The sequence below is a fragment of the Myotis myotis genome, unplaced genomic scaffold (genome assembly GCF_014108235.1).
Source record: "Myotis myotis isolate mMyoMyo1 unplaced genomic scaffold, mMyoMyo1.p scaffold_m19_p_1, whole genome shotgun sequence".
Taxonomy (NCBI): Eukaryota; Metazoa; Chordata; class Mammalia; order Chiroptera; family Vespertilionidae; genus Myotis; species Myotis myotis.
The window spans coordinates 192,581,392-192,600,001 of record NW_023416313.1 but is presented as its reverse complement, the minus strand read 5'-3'; the positions used below and the strand labels follow the sequence as shown (position 1 = coordinate 192,600,001).

The window sequence follows — 18,610 nt, the reverse complement described above, 5'->3', positions numbered from 1 at the left end:
GAATTTGTATGACTGGTGCCCGTGTTTTTACTGTTAAAGTTAATATCATTGTTATTCTCAAAAAAGCTTTTAAAACGATTACCATGCGTAGTCTTCAAAAAACACTTCCTTAAAGAAACCGAGAGCGTCTCTGAGAGGTTCCCCAGCCCTCCACTTAGGGATCCTCCCCGGCTCCCAAAGCACCCGCTTCCGGGTGGTAAAGTGCTTGGCTCCCGCTTGGCCCAGAGGAAGCTGTGACTGGCTAGTCTCGCGGGACTTGGATCTGGCTCTTCAGCTCCTCTGCGGGGCCCAGCGGGCAGTTCCGGGTTGGCGGCTGCCTTCGCGTGCCGGGCGTTCGATTCTGAGTGGATTCTGGGACCCGGGAAAGGAAGGGAGTGGACGTTCGGTCCCCAGGGGCCGGTGAGGTGGAGGGGAAAAGGAGCTGTGTGTGGCAGTTATTCCCCCGCCGGTGGCTGTGAGGTTGGGAAGCTGGCGGGCCCTGTCTCCAGAAAACAGCGGGAGGTCGCGTTCTAGGGGCTTCTAGAAACTTCCAGGCGCGTGCCGGCCTCCGCCATAGGGCGGCCGACTCCGTGGGCGCCGCCGCGTGGGCGGAGTGTGGGCGGACTCAGGTGAAGGGAAACACGCTGTTCCTGCCACAGAGCACGGAAGGGCCGCTCCGGAACCGGGTTAGGAGGCTCCGGAACCTGGGTGGGTTAGGAGGGGGGCGAAGCGCGCCTCGGGCGTAAGCGGACGTGGCGGTCCCGGGAGACCCCCGCCTTCTGCGTCCTCGGTGGTCGATTCTAAGCGCACAGTGGCTGTAGGTTGGTCAGGGGCTTTCCTTAGCCGTCTTGCTACTCCTAGAAGGACACATTCGGAAAGGACATATTCAGAGATACTTATTTCATAGGGCATGTTCTTTTGAGAGCTCTGGGTGTCTGTGGGCTCCAGAACATTCAGACAAGCACCTATAAACAAGTGTGAGGCTCCCCCGGAAGTCTGCCAGGCAGCAGCGTTCAGCAAGTATTGGGTGAGGTGCCCACGAGGTCTCTGCCCTCCCCGGTTCTTGCTGCATCCACATTTTCCTGTAATAATGCTATGTTAACAAATGCCTTACTGAATATGTGCTGTTTTGCATAGGACTTCAGAAAATCCTTCCTGATAATTTTTTTTTTTTCTTAAACACAGTATCCAAGATGAATGACAGCCTACTTGTCAGTTTGGACAGACTTTTGCTAGAATTTGGTAGGTATGAAATAAAAATAAAGAATTATGGAATTATTTGTATGATCACTTGCTATTTTAACAATGAAGTGGTCACAAAAGAATTATTTATTTTAGTTTTTCAGTATGAGCAAGATATAAGTACTAAAGAAGATATGATTCGACGAATTAATAGTAAGTAGTTTTGCATGATAAAAATGTCTTAGTTTTTAATTTCTTATGGCATGCAAGGTAATATGTGGTTGCCTTGCTTAGGGTAACTTACAGTTGGCATTATAACTTTTGTGCCAGTTCTATTGAGTGCCTAATAATGTCCTATTCTGTATTCAGTATTTAATTTGTGTAGAAGAATTTTGCTTTAAGCTGAAATGACCCTCTAAGTGCAATTGAAAGTAATATTTTTCTCAAATAACACAGGTTATTTCAAACATTTGAGTGAGTCAGGGGTCAGGATTGATGGATGCCATATTTTTCAGGGATGATAATACTGAAAATAATATTAAGAGTGAGATGGCAAAGCAAATTACATAAATACAGTACTTTAAGATTCTACAGAAAAACTATGAAAATAAAATAGAACCATTAATTTCTTAATCGTTCTGAAAAGGTAGAATTTAGTTGTCTTTTCTGCAACAGAATACAGGTTATTAAAATTTTATTTTAATCTTTTTAAGAAACTATATTTTACTTTTATCTGTTTTAGTCACTATTAAAAAGAAATGAGTTGAAGGTGCATTTAATAATTAATTGACATGGAATTGAATCGAAATTTCACATTTGTCAAAACTTATGTTAGAATCATATATGAGTAAACATTTACATGAACTCATGGCTTCATTAGATACCATTGATCTTAGATATCACTCTAACCTTCTTACAATAAAAAAGGATGTTTATCTTTCTCTTCAATCCCAAACACAAATCCTTAGCTTATGGGTCTAGGTAGGAGCAAGCCTGGCTTTGGTTCTGTGCTTTTCAGTATAGGGCCCTTCCCATCTCATTTTTGCTCCATTCTCTGGCTATCTTCCTTTTAGGTAAATTGCCAAACTCTTTTTTTCTATTGTATTTGTTTACTTTAATTTTATGCTTTTTACCTTAAGAAAATAAATATTTTCTTTTTTTTTTCAGAAAGCGTTGAAGATATTAAACAAAATAAAGCAATAATTTGTAAGATACAGGAAACTATAAATACAACAGATGAGGAAATTGGTTATTACTGTAAACATAGTAAGGAAATCAAAGACAACTGTAGTAAGTGAGTATTTGAAAGAAAAGAACTTTGAATAATTGTCACTAGATTCTTTTATTCAAGGTTTCTGAGTTTAGAAACTGCTGTTTTATAATAGTATTTTATATTAGCACAATGATGAATTAAGTCTTAAATTGCCTTGTAAGAAGGGATCACAGGAAGTTCAAAAGAAAAAAAGTGCTACAAGATCTCTAATTCAGATCCAACTAGTCTAAATACTGAATTTTGAATAATCTAGATTCAGTATATAAAATTACTATTACATAAATAAATTTGAAATAATTTACATCTTTGAATTTTCAAGATTGTATTTTTGTCTAGTAGAATCTAGCCTAAAATTAGTAGCTTTCCAAAATAAAAGTATTCAATATGTTAAGAATTATTTCAATATGGCATCAGGTTTTAGATTCTAATACTTAAATCCATTGTAAGATATAACCATTTTGAAATAAAGAATTGTTAATGGGACTTTATTGTATATACAAATACTTAAAAATAAAATGTTAGAGAGGAGAACCAACGTGGCAAGGGTAAACACTAGTACTCATCGCCTCCTACAGCCACATATAAATTACAACTAAAATACAGAACAACAGTCATTCAGAGCCATCTTTAACGGCTGGCTGAATGGAAGTCCTACAACTAGAGCAAAAAAGAAAAAAGCACATTAAGACCAGTAGGAAGGGTGGAGGCATGGAACGTGCTGGTCCAACGCCTAGGTGTGGCATTTTTTTAATCAGGAGGGTTATCTCCAAGGCTTCTTGTGAGAAGAAGGGGGGCTCAGACCCACACCCGACCCCTAGCCCAGGGTTCCAGAGCTGGGAAGAGAAGTCCCTGTAACTTTGTGCTGTAAAAACCAGTGGGGATGTGGCTGAGTGACACAGAGGCTGTTGGGAGTCCCGGGTGTTCTCTTAAAGGGCCTGTGCACAAACTTAGATGATCCCGCTTCCTCTGAGCTTCAGAACCAGGTGGAAGCTTTGGGGGAATCTGGGACATATGGGGAAGAACTGGACTGTCTGGCATTGGGGCAGGAACTAGGGGCTGCTTTCTCTCAGACAGGGCTGCTCACAGGGGTCATTGTTCCTGTGCTGGGTCCTCCCCTGTTGCAGAGCTAACTGGCAGCCATAACTGAGTTTCCATGAGCATGGCTCACACTGTTCACTCTGCTCTGGTAATTCCCTGAAACCCCACCCCATCCAATTTGCAGCCCCATCCAAGCTGTTTGCAGCTGCTTTTCCATATGAATGGCCTGTCCTGGGTCAGTGTTCAGACTTTGCTAAAATCTCTTAAACAAGCAGCAGCTGGCATCAGCATGCTCCAAACCTACCAATAAAAGGCCCAAGAGCCGGCACTAGCACCAGCCTGCCTTGCTTCAAAGCTGGGCATCACCTAGGCTCTTGCCCAACACAAGTAGAGCCATTTGCAGGTCATGGTAGCTCCTGATGGATGGCCTCAGGCAATGGCTGACTTTGTACCTCCTGGGAGGCTCCAGAGCCAGTGCACTGATGGACAGCTTCAGACCATACCAGATTACCACTGTACACATTCACAAGTGATACATTCAAGGGACAGATTCAGTGAGCACCAAAGCTCCACAGAAACAAATCCTTCTCCACAGGGGTATCTCTTGCACAGAAGCTCTTCCATTGTAGACGCTGCTGGTCCTCATAGCCAATTGGCCTAGAGGTCAATTCCTCCCAGGGACGCCAACAGCAATCAAAGCTCAACTACAACAAGACTGCATACAGCCCACACAGGGGCACACCTAGAGTGCCCAGCTCAGGTGACTGGGGAGGCTTAGCCACTGGGCCCCATAGGACACCTAATACACAGGTCACTCTGCCAATTCCAGGAGATGTAACAGCTCTACAAAACACATAGAAACAAACACAGGGAAGCAGCCAAAATGCAGAGACTGCTGGATACAGAGTTCAAAATAATGATACAGAGTTCAAAATTATAGTTGAACTCTGGTTATTCAGGGACCTTAATGAGATTTTCGAGGGACTTGGTGAGACTTCAAGGATTGTAGTGAGAATTTCAAAGATATGAAAAAGGACCAGTCAGAGATCTTAATGAGATTTTCAAGGGTCTTGGTGAGACTTCAAGGATCGTAGTGAGAATTTCAAAGATATGAAAAAGGACCAGTCAGAAATTAAGCATACTCTAACTGAAATAAGAAATAATTTACAGGGATTCAACAGGAGAGTAGAGGATTTCGAGAATCAATGATTTGGAATATGAGGAAGCAAAAAACACCCCATCAGAAGAGTGAAAATAAATAAATAAATAAATAAATAAATAAATAAATAAATAAATATAATCCCAAAATATGAAGGTAGTATAAGGACCCTCTGGGACAACTTCAAGAGTATCAACATTCACATGATGGAGGTGCCAGAGGAGAAGAGAGGGAGCAAGATATTGAAAACCTATTTGAAGAATTAATGACAGAAAACTTCCCCTACCCAGTGGAAAGAAATAGACTTACAAGCCTAGGAAGCATAGAGAGTCCCAAAGAAGAGGACCCCAAAGAGACCCACACCAAGCCACATCAGAATTAAAATGCTAAGGGCTAAAGACAAAGAATCTTAAAAGCAGCAAAAGAAAAGTAGTTAGTTACCTACCAAGGAGCACCCATATGACTATCAGCTGATTTCTCAACAGAAACTTTGCAGGCCAGAAGGGAGTGGCAAGAAATATTCAAAGTGATGAATAGCAAGGATCTACAACCAAGATTACCCAGCAAAGCTCTCATTTAGAATTGAGGATCAGATAAAGAGCTTCACAGACAAGAAAAAGCTAAAGGAGTTCATCACCAAACTAGTATTACATGAAATGTTGAAGGGTATTCTTTAAGAGAAAGAAGGAGAAGAAAATGTGAACAATAAAATGGCAATAAATACATATCTATCAACAACTGAATCTAAAAATTAAATGAACAAGAAATCTAATGAACAGAATAAACTGATGAACAAAATAGAATCAGAGGCATGGAAACATGGATCAGACTGACGAAACTCAGAGGGAAGGATGATTGGGGGATGGGAAGAGATTAACCAAAGATTTTATATGCTTACTAGAGGCCTGATGCATGAAATTCGTGCAAGGAGTTTGGCCCTTGCAGCCCCAGCTTCGTCTGGAAGGTTTTTTGGCTGTCTGGTCTAATTAACATATTACACTTTTACTATTATAGATATATTGCCTATGGACACAGGCAATAGGGTGGCGAAGTCCTGGGAGCAGGGTGGGAACTGGGTGGAGGGAGGAAATGCAGGGGACATCTGTAATACTCTCAACAATAAAGATTTTTAAAATATATGAAAAAAATGTGTTAAGTTTTTTGTATTTAATTTTATGTGGATCATTGTCTATATTAAGTACTATATCTTAGATTCATATTTGTTTTAAAATATTTTGTTATTCAAAATTTTAATAAGCCTTTTTGGTTTTTACCTCATTCCTTTTTTTAAAAAAATCATAGTTATTCTTGACATTGAGCCTGAAACCTGGTCATGGCCCTGACTGGGAATCGAACAGTGATCTCTTGGTTCATGGGTCAGTGATCAAACTACTGAGCCACACTGGCTGGGCCGTTTCAGACCTTTTTAATAAGTTTTCAATATTATTACATACTAGAGGCCTGGTGCATGAAATTCATGCACTTGGGGGGGGCGGTCCCCTCAGCCCGGCCTGTGCCCTCTCGCAGTCAAGGAGCCCTTGGGGGATGTCTGGCTGACGGCTTAGGCCCGCTCCCCGCCTAAGCTGTCAGTCGGACATCCTTAGTGCTGCCGCAGAGGTGAGCCAAGCTTCTGGCTGAGCGGTGCTCTCCCTGTGGGAGCACACTGACCACCAGGGGGCATCTCCTGTGTTGAGCATCTGCCCCCTGGTGATCAGTGCGTGTCATAGTGACTGGTCATTACGCCATTTGGTCTATTTGCATATTAGCCTTTTATTATATAGGATACTGCATGCACATCTATCTACATATCTTTTTTTACAAAGATGGAAGTATACCATATTTATTCTTCAACTTGTTTTTTAAATTTTAACAATATGTAATGTAAATGATATTATATATGTAATGATTATTTATAGGCTTCATTTTTTTTTTATCAGCTCCATAGTATTTTTTAGTATTGATGTATCCTAAGTTATTTAACCATTCTTCTATTAATAGACATTTAGGTTGTTTTCAGTTTTTTTGTATTATAAGCAACATGTCCAGGTATCCTTTCACATTTATAGGCCTAATGCTATAGGATAAACTTCTAGAAGTGAAATTGTTAAATCAAAGAGTATGCATGCACATTTAAACATTTGATAGATAATGTCAAAATGCTCTTCAGAAAGATTATACTAATTTTATACTCCGACCAACAAGGTATGAGAGTTTCTATTTCCTCAAAACCTTGCCAGAACAGGAATTAGTACTGTTTAAATTTTTTGGCTATCTGATCTATAAAAACTATATCTTGTTGAACTTTAAAAAAAATTTTTTTTATTTAGGTTTTATTGTAATGGGTTTTACCAGTGGTTTCCATCAACTAACTGCAATGGGTACTGGGAAAGAACTGATAGTTTTGCCTGAGAACCTGCTGTATTCAAGATGTATTGTACTTTATACAATTTCATCTCTGCTGGGTTCTGAGGACCGTTAGTAGGATCTGTTGAGTTTAATGCCATGACCACTTCTAGTTTATGATGTCAGCATGCTGGTTTAGAAATTTAAATGTTAAAGATGAATTCATAATAGTGCTAGAAAAAAATATGGATGACAACATAATCTTTGAGAGAAAGAAACTTTTCCAAATATGTCACCAAAAGTAGAAATCACCTAGGAAATGGATAAGTATGACTACATGCAGATTAAAAAGAAAGACACCCTAAATTGATACAAAAGGCAAAAGGAAGCAATTTATTAAAACAATAATATTAGTTATTTTTTCAGTGTTGAAACTATATGGATGATATTCTGTGCTTCCAAAGTGGGCATTTATACTTTTTGAATCTGAAAAAATAAAAAAGATTAGAAAGAAGAGCTAGAGAAAATATTTGAACAATACGTAGAATGGAGGCTGCCATGATATATGCTAATTTTAGATTTTTCACATTGGTAACACTTTTTGAGTCATGTAATAAAAATGTATAAGGTGAATATTTATTTTACTATTACCATCTGATTTTATAATTCATTTATAATTCATTTTGGTCTAGTTTCTTTTTTAGTTCAGGAGGGTGTAACAACCTGGCTTTTTAAGTTTCAAAGGAGAAAAAATCTCTCTTTAGGCCTTATCCTAGCTCTTTGAATGCTTACTCCAAAAGAATTTCTTAGCCAAGACCTTAGAAGTATGATGAGAAAGAAAGCCGGATGTTGCAGTGTTGCAGAGGATATTCTAGAAATGCCATAGCAATATGTACACAGTCAAGTCATGTTACAGTTGCTGCTTCCCTAGTTACGATTCCAAAATGGGTTTTATGTAAAAACTAGAGGCCCTGTGCATGAAATTTGTGAACTCGAGGGTGGGAGGGTCCCTCAGCCTGGCCTGTGCCTTCTTGCATTCTGGGAGCCCCGTGATCGATGGCCCCGCAGTGGGAGGCCCTGCCCACCTTCCACAGCACCACCTGGCCAGGTAGCCTTGGCATCCCTCTGTGGGACGATCATGGGGCGATGGCAGGCCCCACTTCCCCCCCTCCACTAATCGCATTGCACCTGCCTTGGCTGGCCTGGTGCCAGTGCATGTCATAGCATGGTCGTCTGGAAGGTCAGCCAGACGGTGGTTCTGCTGTTCGGTCAGTCAATTTGCATATTATGCTTTTATTGTTATAGCTTAACAGATAATGATATTTGAGCATATGTATGATTGCATGAAGGATGGTAGTGATGATGGGAGATGGGACTATTTTTCTTGATGTAAGCTTGTTTTCTCCAGGAAGGGAAAAATTTGTTTATTTTTAAATGGTTGCATTCATTTTCATTATCTCTAACAATTCATTTATCATTCTGAGATGCTAATTATAATATTTTTTTCCTTAGCTGGAAGCCAACATGTGATGTTTTTCATAAATATGAAGACTATATGAAGGACCAATTTACTATTTATCAGGAAACAATTGAAAAAGACAAGTACAGTATATAAATGCTTTTAATTTGTTAAACCTCATCTGAGGGTATTTTTTCCATTGATTTTTAGAGTGGAAGGGAGGGAGGGGGATAAGGGGGAGAAAGAAAGGGGGGGGGGAGAAAAACATCGATGTGAGAGAGACACATTGAGTGGTAGCCTCCCACACATGCCCTGACTGGGGCGGGGGTCAAAACTGCAACCCAAGTATGTGCCCATGACTGGGAGTAGAAACTGAGGTCCTTTGGTAAACAGGCTGATGCTCTAACCACTGACCTACACCAGCCAGAGCAAGTACCTATATTTAAGTTTATCAATCCTGTAAGTATTAATAGGATATGCTTTGTAAGAATGCAGAAATTTTGTACAGTGGGGGGGGGTGTAGTTTTTTGTTTTGTTTTTATTTAACTTTATTTTCATTGTTTATATTATTATAGATGTCTCCATTTTTCCCCTCTTTGTCCACCTTCACCTAGTCCTCACTTCTCCTTCCCTCTGGTCAAGTAAAGCAATGTTTTGGACTCTTGGGGTACCATTAAAGGCCTACCTATTTGTTATATAGCTCTATCAAACCCTGAATTTGTTTACATATGTCCTTAAATAGAAACTATCAATAGCAATTGCTGTAGCAGAGTGCTTCAATTAATAGTGCTTCAGTTATGACTACATTGTTATAAGCAAGCATCTGGGAGACTAGTTAGCTGTAGATTTAGTTTATGAAAAATTTGGAATACAGGTTTTACCCACAACCCAAAAATAGAGCATTCTTATGAAATCCTTCATAAGCTGAGATGGCGTTAAGTGAAGAAGCAGTTACCATCAATTTATATGGAAACATTTTTGAGCATTTCTGGACTTAAAAATAATCTATTAAATCATACCAAATAACACATAAAACCAAATAACATTAACATTATAGTAAAAGTAGGAATGCACAAAGTAAATTGAGATAAAGAACAGCTGTTCACAGGCACAGTTCAAGGTTATGGTGGCTTGATAATGAGATGCTGAGTATAGTTCCCAGGGAAGGAACTTGGTAGTGCCAGTCTCACTGCTGATACTGCAATACCCTTCATATTAAAAGAAGGTAGAGACTGAAGGTATAGATTTGATCTTCATTGGCTTTTGAAATCATGAAAATAGATGAGATAGCCCAGAAAAATGTATAGAGCAAAAATAAGAGAAAGGTAGAATACATGATCATTCAAGGAAAAGGCAGAGGGTGGAATTAGTAAAGGAGACTGTTACTTTGTCATTTATAGACCATGCTTTCACCCAAAAAGCATTTGAGATACTTTGTATAAATAGTACCACAGTGTTAAAACTAAATATAAAAGTCAAGGCTACAGAGAAGTAAGGATAATATAGAAAAATGAAGCCTTTGATCAGGATAGAAATTCATACTACATGGTTTTGCATATTTGTTAGATATAGACATAAATTAGGCTTTGAAATTCCTAGTAGTAGCCAAGACATTATGGAAATGTGATCTGTTTGGAATTCAGAGTAATCATTTTAAAAACAAAAACCAGTTCAATTGCTTAGGATAAGTAGAGGTTTTTCCTGGTAATAAGAATTGAGAGAAATTTCTCCTCTTGGTTCTCATAAAGGGGAAATTATGCAATATGATAATCAGTATCTTCAATGTTCTCCCCAAAATAAAATATATATTATTGCTTCTGATAACATCTCTCAATGCAAGCCTTGGTTATAAAAGTTATTAAAATGATTCTATGAGGGGCTAATGAAAACCAGTACAAACATGGACTTTTTTGATCTTGTTTGTTGTGGATTACTTCTTTTAGCTCTCCATAGCTATTTGTTAAAGCTGTATTTTTCTTTCTTAAACCAGCCACATGGGTTGATTGAGTTGATGAGTCAATACCAGGCATCTATAAAAAGAATAGAGTCTATTTGTTGGTATCATGGGTAATGAAAGAAGTAAAGGCACCAGCTCCTTGTTTTTCCTAATCTCCCATCCCTGTCCCAGGCATTCACAAAGACTAGTATAGTTGGCAACAGATAAGATAGTAATGACTCTTCTTGAATCATGACTTGGCTATGCTGGGCTCTCTCAGAGTTCCTATACAGAATATGTTAGAAGAGTGGGCAGGAATATGTAATATGAATAGGACAGATGTGGTATGCTAATCTCATCAGGAACTGGTATCTCAGACTCAGTTTTCTTACAGGTATTTTCCCTAAATTAGCACCTAATTAGCAAATATGCATTTAGAGGAATAGGATCAACTGCTTTATCTGGTTAAAAGGGAACAGAGTTTGGTAATATTAAGAAATTAAAACATTCTCAAGATTCAGACCTGCTAGTACAAGGCTGTTAGCCCTACTTTTCTTCTCACTATACAAGCAGTTTATGAATACTTGTTCTTCTTTACTCCTGTGCTGAAGTGAGATAACCATTATTGTATTTTAAAATAATTTCCCCATATAGTATGGCTTAATTTATAAAATTTATAAAATTTTGAGGAACATGAAGATTATATATTTTTAGAACATTTTCTATGAGTATTAATTTTTGAAGCTAAGTATTTTATAAGAATTTGGGTAAAAAGAGGATAATGAATATTTTAGGCTTTGTGGGCTATACAGTCTCTGTTGTAACTACTGAACTCGGCTGTTGTGGTGCAAGAGCAACTTTAGACAATATAGAAATGAATGACTATTCCAATAAAACTTGGTTGATGAACATTACAGTTTGAATTTCACATAACATTTTTAAATCTTTTTTTTGGTTAATGGATATTTTTCCATTGATTTTTAGAGAGAGTGGAAGGGAGGGGGAGAGACACAGAGAGAGAAACGTTGATGTGAGAGAGACAATGATTGGTTGCCTCCTATATGAGCCCCAACCAGGATGGGGATTGAGCCTGCAACTGAGGTACCTGCCCTTGACTGGAATCGAACCTGGGACCTTTCAGTTTACGGGTTGATGCTCTATCCACTGAGCCAAACAGGCTAGGGTTGAATTTCATACAACTTTAATGTGTGATGAAATATTATTATACTTTTTATTTTCTTCAATCATTTAAAAATGTTAAAAAAAACCACGTTTTTAGCTAATAGGCCATACAAAAACAGGTGGCAGGTTAGATTTGCCCCATAGGTCATAGTCACTGACCCCCTACTGTAGAGCAAGCAAAGGTCAAATGAGAAGAAAGAGTTAATATCATTTTGCAAGAATTAACTGTCTCACTCAAGACTTGTACCTAAATAGATGACCACCCACTTCTACCTGAGTTGGAATGGAGTTCCAAACAGTGCTGAAATTTTCTTTCTAAAATAGTTTTGAAGTATACCAGAATGGTTGTGAAACCAGAGTTCTAACACATAGAACATGACTTTTTGTAATCATTTTGGCTTAGATAATTGAAGAAGATTTAAAAGCCGTAGTTGTAGAAGTAGCTGAATTGGGGAGAATAGAGACTCAGAACTCAGGGAGAATAGAAATTCAAGAAGTGATCAAAAGAATCAGGTTGTACCCTGGCCAGTGTAGCTCAGTTAGTTGGGTGTCATCCCATGCACCAAAAGGTTGCCAGTTCGATTCCCAGTCAGGGCACATGCCTGGTTTCAGGCTCAATCCCTGGTGCAGGGGGTGGGGGTGGGGGGAATGCAGGAAGCAGCCCATATATGTTTCGCTCTCACATCATGTCTCTCTCCCCCCCTCTCTTTTCCTCTCTCTCTAAAAAAGTTAATCAAAAATATATTTTTAAAAAGAGCCAGGTTCTGTAATGTCAGTTGGAGAGCTAAAAAGAGATCACTGAGTTCAACAAATTAGCTCATCGGTGACCTTGGGAAGGGTAGTTTCATCAGAATGGTGAGAACGGAAGTAGAAGTGGATTAAGGAGTGAATAACTCAGGTAGTGAAGAAAAAGTATAAGAGTTGGAAAGTGTGATAGAGTTAAGGAAAATCTGAAGGACAAACAGTATTTAGGGAAGCAGGGATAAGTAGGTATTAGACTTTCCTTTTATGCTTAATTTAGTAGACTTTAACAAGTGATAGTTTTAAAATATACTCTGATGATGACATCATTTTTAAAAATTTTAACAGAAAAATGTACCATGGTTATATATGTCAGTATAAAGATGTTTTGAAGCAATACCAACTAAAATACTCAGAAGCACCTCTTTCACGTGAATATTATGAGAAGAAAAGAGAACATGAAGAAGTTCAAAACAGAGTGTTGGCATATACTGAACAACTAAAAATGAATGAAACTATTTTTATGGAATTTCTAGGTATTAACATTTTTATTGTATATTGTTTTAATAGTGACATCTTTATAATGAAAATAATAACTCAATCTAAAATACAACTTTGTTTTTCAGTGCCTGCTCCTTTTCCATCACTTACTAAATGGACATTACATATGTATCCACAATAGTATTTCTACTTAGAATTTTTATTAGATAAGTATTATTTCTGCATTTTAATTGTTATTGTGTTTCTTTGGTGAGAATCACATGGGTTTGTTTTTGGTTTAATTCAAAAATTTTAGAGTTTACTTTAAAGTTCATCTGGGATTAATTTTCATATATGTGCATGTGATTAGAAGAGGGAATTTTAATCAGAATGAAGTGCTATATGTATCTGGCTTTAAGTGGTATGTCTTAGAAACCAAACCAATGAAAAAGTCATCTTGCTCTGTCTTACCAAAGAAAGAATTCCAATTAAGTAGTTGATTCTAACTTGTTAGGATGGAAAGCGGTCAGGAGGTGGAGTCACATTCATTCATTCACCTATAGAAATTCATTAGGTATCTGCCTTGTGCCAGACAGTGCTCAAGAAGATACAGAGCTTTCTTGCAAGGAGCTTTTAGTAGGGAGAGAGATGAGTAGGCAAATAGTTTGATACAGTGGCATTGTCTTAGAGTCTTAAGTAATTCTTAATTGGTCTAAGTCTCATTTGTTTGTCAAGATCTTGCCTGGTGATGAATTTGGAACTTTAATCCTCTTCCAACCTCCACAATCCTTCATATGCTTTCCTATCAGATTATAACTCCACTGTTAGTACTAAGTCTTCTTTATCCCTGTACTCTACCTTTCTTCATTCTGCTTCATCCTCAATTACCCTTTTATTCCTTTGCTGCTTGCTCTCTCCGTGTTTGGGTTTTAGCTTTTTCTGTTCTTGGTTGTTCATCTGCTGCCCATTTATGTTTTAACTTCTCAATAGGAAAGGGCAGAGGTTAGTAGATGCAGAAGGTACAGCAGTAGGGAGTTGGATGTAGGAGGGATGAGATGTATGAATGCATGGCAAACAAGAAGAGGTATTACAGGTAGGGAGATGATTTAGATGTCTATACCTTAAAATTTAAATTGATACTTTTGATAATGGCATAGCATTATAAATAATGTTCATCTGAAATTTTATGTTCATACAAGTCATATTTTAAGGCAGAATAGAAAAGGCCTGACAGATTTTCTATGGAGTTTTTGTTTACTGTCCTATTAGTATTTATTTTTATATTCTACTAAATGAATTTTAGAGTAACTTAGGGAATTGTAGTAGCTAATAACCATGCAGAATATCTATTAACAGCTGAAAAATTCTCTACTTGAAATTGGGTATAAATTCAGTTCAAGCAGAAAGTCCAGATAGAAGTTCTAGCTGTCTTCTGAATTCTGCAGGGTACACTGATGAACCTTACAGAGCAGGAAAAGGGTGAATTTTTAATGTTGATTTTGGAAAAAATAAATAATGTGGAAACACGGGAAATTAGATTTGAACCTGAATTGGTTGTTTATTATTAGTCATGCCAAATGACATGATGAACTTGGGTAAAAAAAAACAAAAGCAAAAAACCACACTGTAAAAATACTTAACTGAAAGAAAAAAATCTTAAGTATTTTGGATGAAATGTGTTTTCTTTTTGTTAATCCTCACCAGAGGATAATTTTGAGAGAGAGAGTGGAAGGGAGTGGGGGAGACACAAAAAGAGACACATCGATTTGGTTGCCTCCCATGTGTACCTGGACTGGGGCTGAGGATCAAGCCTGCAATCAAGTTAGGTGCCCTTGACTGGAATTGAACCTGAACCCTTCAGTCTGCAGGCCAGTGCTCTATCCACTGAGCCAAACCGGTTAGGGCTGAAATGTTATTTTTACTGTAAGCTCAATATATAACATAGATAAACAATAAATTTTCTTTGTCAGTTTGACAGATGTTTATATTCTGTTTTCATATACTGTTAGTAATATTAATTATTGTTTATGTGGAACATAAGTATATATAAATGTTACATGATATTATTTCTGATATATGTATTATAAATGTAAAATCTGTTTGCATAACATAGTTCCTTAACATATAAGTGTTAATTTGAGATGTAAAACACAAGATATTCTTAGACATGCCAACAATTTTTCCAAAATTTCATGTGAATTGAAGAAAGAAGTAGATGAAGTGGAAATAGAAATTAAATATTTAAACCAGGTATATGTTATGTGTATAAATGTATAAGTGTAATGGTATATTACTTTAAGGTCTTAGAAGAGTTATTTTTAAAGAGCCTCAGTATGGACAAGGGCATATGATAATTTGTTTGCCTCAGATTGCCTTTGGAGCCAAAATGTAGGTATTGAGTATATCCAACTCTGGATTTTGGGGACTAGTTTAACTTTCTTTGGGGGCTGAGGAAGAAAATGATGAAAAATTATCATCTAGCTTAATAACAAAAATTTAAAGGCATTAAAAGAGAACAAGACAGTAAATGGTTTAAAGGACTTAATTTTGAAAATGTATGACTATAATCTTTATAGAGCTAGGCTAGAACTAGTTTAGCCTTTAAGATTGATGGTACATGATATTTTCCTGAGTACATTTTTAAAATTGATTTTAGAAATAGGAATGGAGAAAGAGAGAAACGTTGATTGGTTGCCTCATGTTCACACCCTGACTGGGGGACCTAACTTGAAACCTGGGTATGGGCCCTGATGGGAATCAAACCTGCCACCTTTCAATGCATGGGACAACACTCCTACCAACTGAGCCACACCAGTCAGGCTTTTGAATATATTTTTAGTGCCATCTATTGAAATGTGGCTTTCATTGACAGGTATGTGAACAAATCAAAGTCTAAATTTTTCAAAATTTTGAGAAAAATTTAATAGCTAATTTTCTGAAAATTGTGTTATATGGTATATTGATCATTCATAGGTATGAGGTTCAAGATAAGTAATATAATTTGACTTCCTTTAAAGTTTGTGGTAATTATGTCTCTAAGTAGGGAATCTCTATGTTGCTTCTAACTGTCCTTTTTAAAAAAGTGTAAATGTCAATAAATAAATAAAAAATAAAAAAAGTTAAAAGGTGGAAGTTCATTGAAATCTAGGTTTGCTAATGGAGTTGTAAGGAAAAATTAAAGAAGTAGGATTTATTGTTAATTTAACAACTTTCACTAAACAATAGCTTATACTTGCTACAATATAAATCTTGTGGTAATATAGAAAAATCATATTTATTAGTTAAGGTAAAGCATGTTCCTTAATACTTTGCAAGTAATCATTTTATTTTGCTTTATCATTTTTATTTTTAGCAGATTACAAGATTTTATGAAACTAAGAATCTGGAAGAGAATACTAAAAATATAGAAAAAAGAAAGGAATTGAAAGAAAGGTATAGGTAAACTTTAAAATGGGATTTTATGTGAACAAATATTCTCCACCTAACAATTTTATTCTATATTTTATCCCAAGCCACTGATATTTATACAGAATCTATATTCATATTTTGTGCGTGCTATTTTCTATTAATTTCTTATGAAAAATTAATTTATACCTTTAAGTACAATGGGCTGATTTTCAAATTTGCTTGTTATTTAGTACAGCCAAGGATAATTTGTAAAGAGAAATGGGATAGCAGCAGCATATTCACTGTTTTATAACCTGTCAGTTGTATATTTCATCCAGTTTTCCATGATGAGTCAGCAATGGGAAAATAGTAGGAGCAGCAACATACTTACCTTTTTATCATCCTGTCACCAGCTTGACCAGTTCTTCCTTTGCCAGAGAGAGTGAAGATGAGCCAAAATGCTACTGAATTGTGGCATCATGTGTTTCCTTGTCATTCATCCTAATGGTGATAAAATAGACATCAGTGCTGGAGGCATTTAAAAAAAGATTGATTTTGTCTGTTATTGTGTGATGAAAAAACAGATGTATTACTATTGCTATGTCTGATAAACTTTCTGTTTTTCTCATCTGCCTATACCCTTTTTCATTCTTCTTAAGTTTCTCTCCTATGGCGCCATTGCTTTTATCCTGATTTTTCAACACATTCCTCTCCCAAATTAATTTTCCTGATTCCACTTTCTTGGGTCTGTTATTTTCTTGATTCCCCCTCTCCCATGTCTCACATTCACAGTAATGTGTCTTTAATTTTGTAAATCAAATTGATTAGAAAAAAATAGTAAATGTACAGAATCTCACTTTATTGACAAATTTTTAAAAAATATATTTTTATTGATTTCATAGAAGAAGGGAGAGGGAGAGAGAGATAGAAACATCAATGATGAGAGAGAATTATTGATCAGCTGCCTCCTACATGCCCCACACTGGGGATCAAGCCTGAAACTCAGGCATGTGCCCTGACCAGGAATCGAACCGTGACCTCCTAGTTCAAAGGTTGACACTCACATCGGCCAGGCTATTGACAAATTTTTAATATGAAAATTCTTTATATTGAACAGAACTTATGTAACTAGTCCTTTTATTTGATATAGATTTTGATAGTTATTATCAAGTAATATATTTAAATTATTTAATCATCAGTATTTAAAAAAAATTTTTTTGACTTAGAAAAAATTCAGTGAAATTGCTTTTCCAGGAAAAAACTTAAAAGACTTATGATCATAATGTTGCTTTAATGGTTTCTGTATTCATGCTAGTTGATTATTTCTAAATAAATATTTTTAAAGTTTGAAGTATTTCAAAATCTAAAGCATGCTACTTATAAATATTACTAGAGGCCTGGTGCATGAATTCATGCACCAGTGTGGTCTCTCGGCCTAGCCTGAGGGATCAGGCCAAAACCAGCTCTCCGACATCCCCTGAGGGGTCCCATATTGGGAGAGGGCGCAGGCCAGGTGGAGGGACCCCACCAGTGCATGATCAGGCCAGGAAGGGATGCGGGAGGTTGGCCAGCTGGGAGGAACTGCAGGAGGGCTCAGGGTGTGTCTGGCCCATCTCGCTCAGTCCTGATTAGCCAGACCCCAACAGCAAGCTAACCTACCGGTCGGAGTGTCTGCCCCCTGGTGGTCAGTGCACGTCATAGCGACTGGTCACTGGTTGACTGTTTGCCCCTGGTGGTCAGTGCACGTCATAGCGAGCAGTTGAGTGGCCTTAGCACATCATTAGCATATTATGCTTTGATTGGTTGAACGGACGACTGGACACTTAGCATATTAAGCTTTTATTATATAGGATATTTTAGTTTAAAATATTTTTGACATGTTTAGAGTCATAAAATTACTGTTTTAAAAATGAGAATGTGGTATACTGAGAAGAGCACTGGACTTAATCAGGAAAGGTCTCTTTTAGCTGTGACACTAGTAAGTAACTTAATATTGGGTAGATCTGTTAAATTCTCTGGAACTCAGTTTTATTTGTGAAATAAGGAGTTTTAACTATCTCATATCTAAATATCTCTTCTGGCTTTAATATATGCTAATTTTTATTGAATTTATTGGGGTGACATTGGTTAATAAATTATATAGGTTTCAGGTGTATAATTCTATAATACATCATCTATATATTATGTCTTTACCACCCAAAGTCAAGTCTTCTGTCAATATATATTAATTTTTTACTTCACTAATATTTAATGTGATTTACTCTTCTCTTTAGAATTTTTGAAAAAGATGAACAACATGTACTTATATTGAATAAAACCTCTCAGAAAAGTCAATTATTTCTTCCAAATGAATCTCAGAAATTAGTCAGACCAATAGATATTCTATCTTCAGAACCAAGAGTTATAGGTACAGTATCTGTTTATTTCCAAAAACTTAGTTTCCTTTTCAAA

At 37.0% G+C, this 18,610-nt stretch overlaps 1 protein-coding gene across 1 annotated transcript in view; it reads left to right on the top strand.

Moving 5' to 3' along the window:
• Window positions 1–300: 300 nt before the first annotated feature.
• The window catches only part of CUNH14orf39 (chromosome unknown C14orf39 homolog), a 39,052-nt gene continuing 20,742 nt past the window's right edge, over window positions 301–18,610 (top strand). Inside the window, exons 1-10 of the mRNA XM_036355380.1 lie at window positions 301–399; window positions 1,165–1,221; window positions 1,318–1,374; window positions 2,329–2,455; window positions 8,487–8,576; window positions 12,641–12,828; window positions 12,919–12,961; window positions 14,902–15,022; window positions 16,125–16,204; window positions 18,433–18,566. Coding sequence (XP_036211273.1) covers window positions 1,173–1,221; window positions 1,318–1,374; window positions 2,329–2,455; window positions 8,487–8,576; window positions 12,641–12,828; window positions 12,919–12,961; window positions 14,902–15,022; window positions 16,125–16,204; window positions 18,433–18,566 — 889 coding nt within the window. The 5' untranslated portion in view covers window positions 301–399; window positions 1,165–1,172. The remainder of the gene's footprint in view (window positions 400–1,164; window positions 1,222–1,317; window positions 1,375–2,328; window positions 2,456–8,486; window positions 8,577–12,640; window positions 12,829–12,918; window positions 12,962–14,901; window positions 15,023–16,124; window positions 16,205–18,432; window positions 18,567–18,610) is intronic.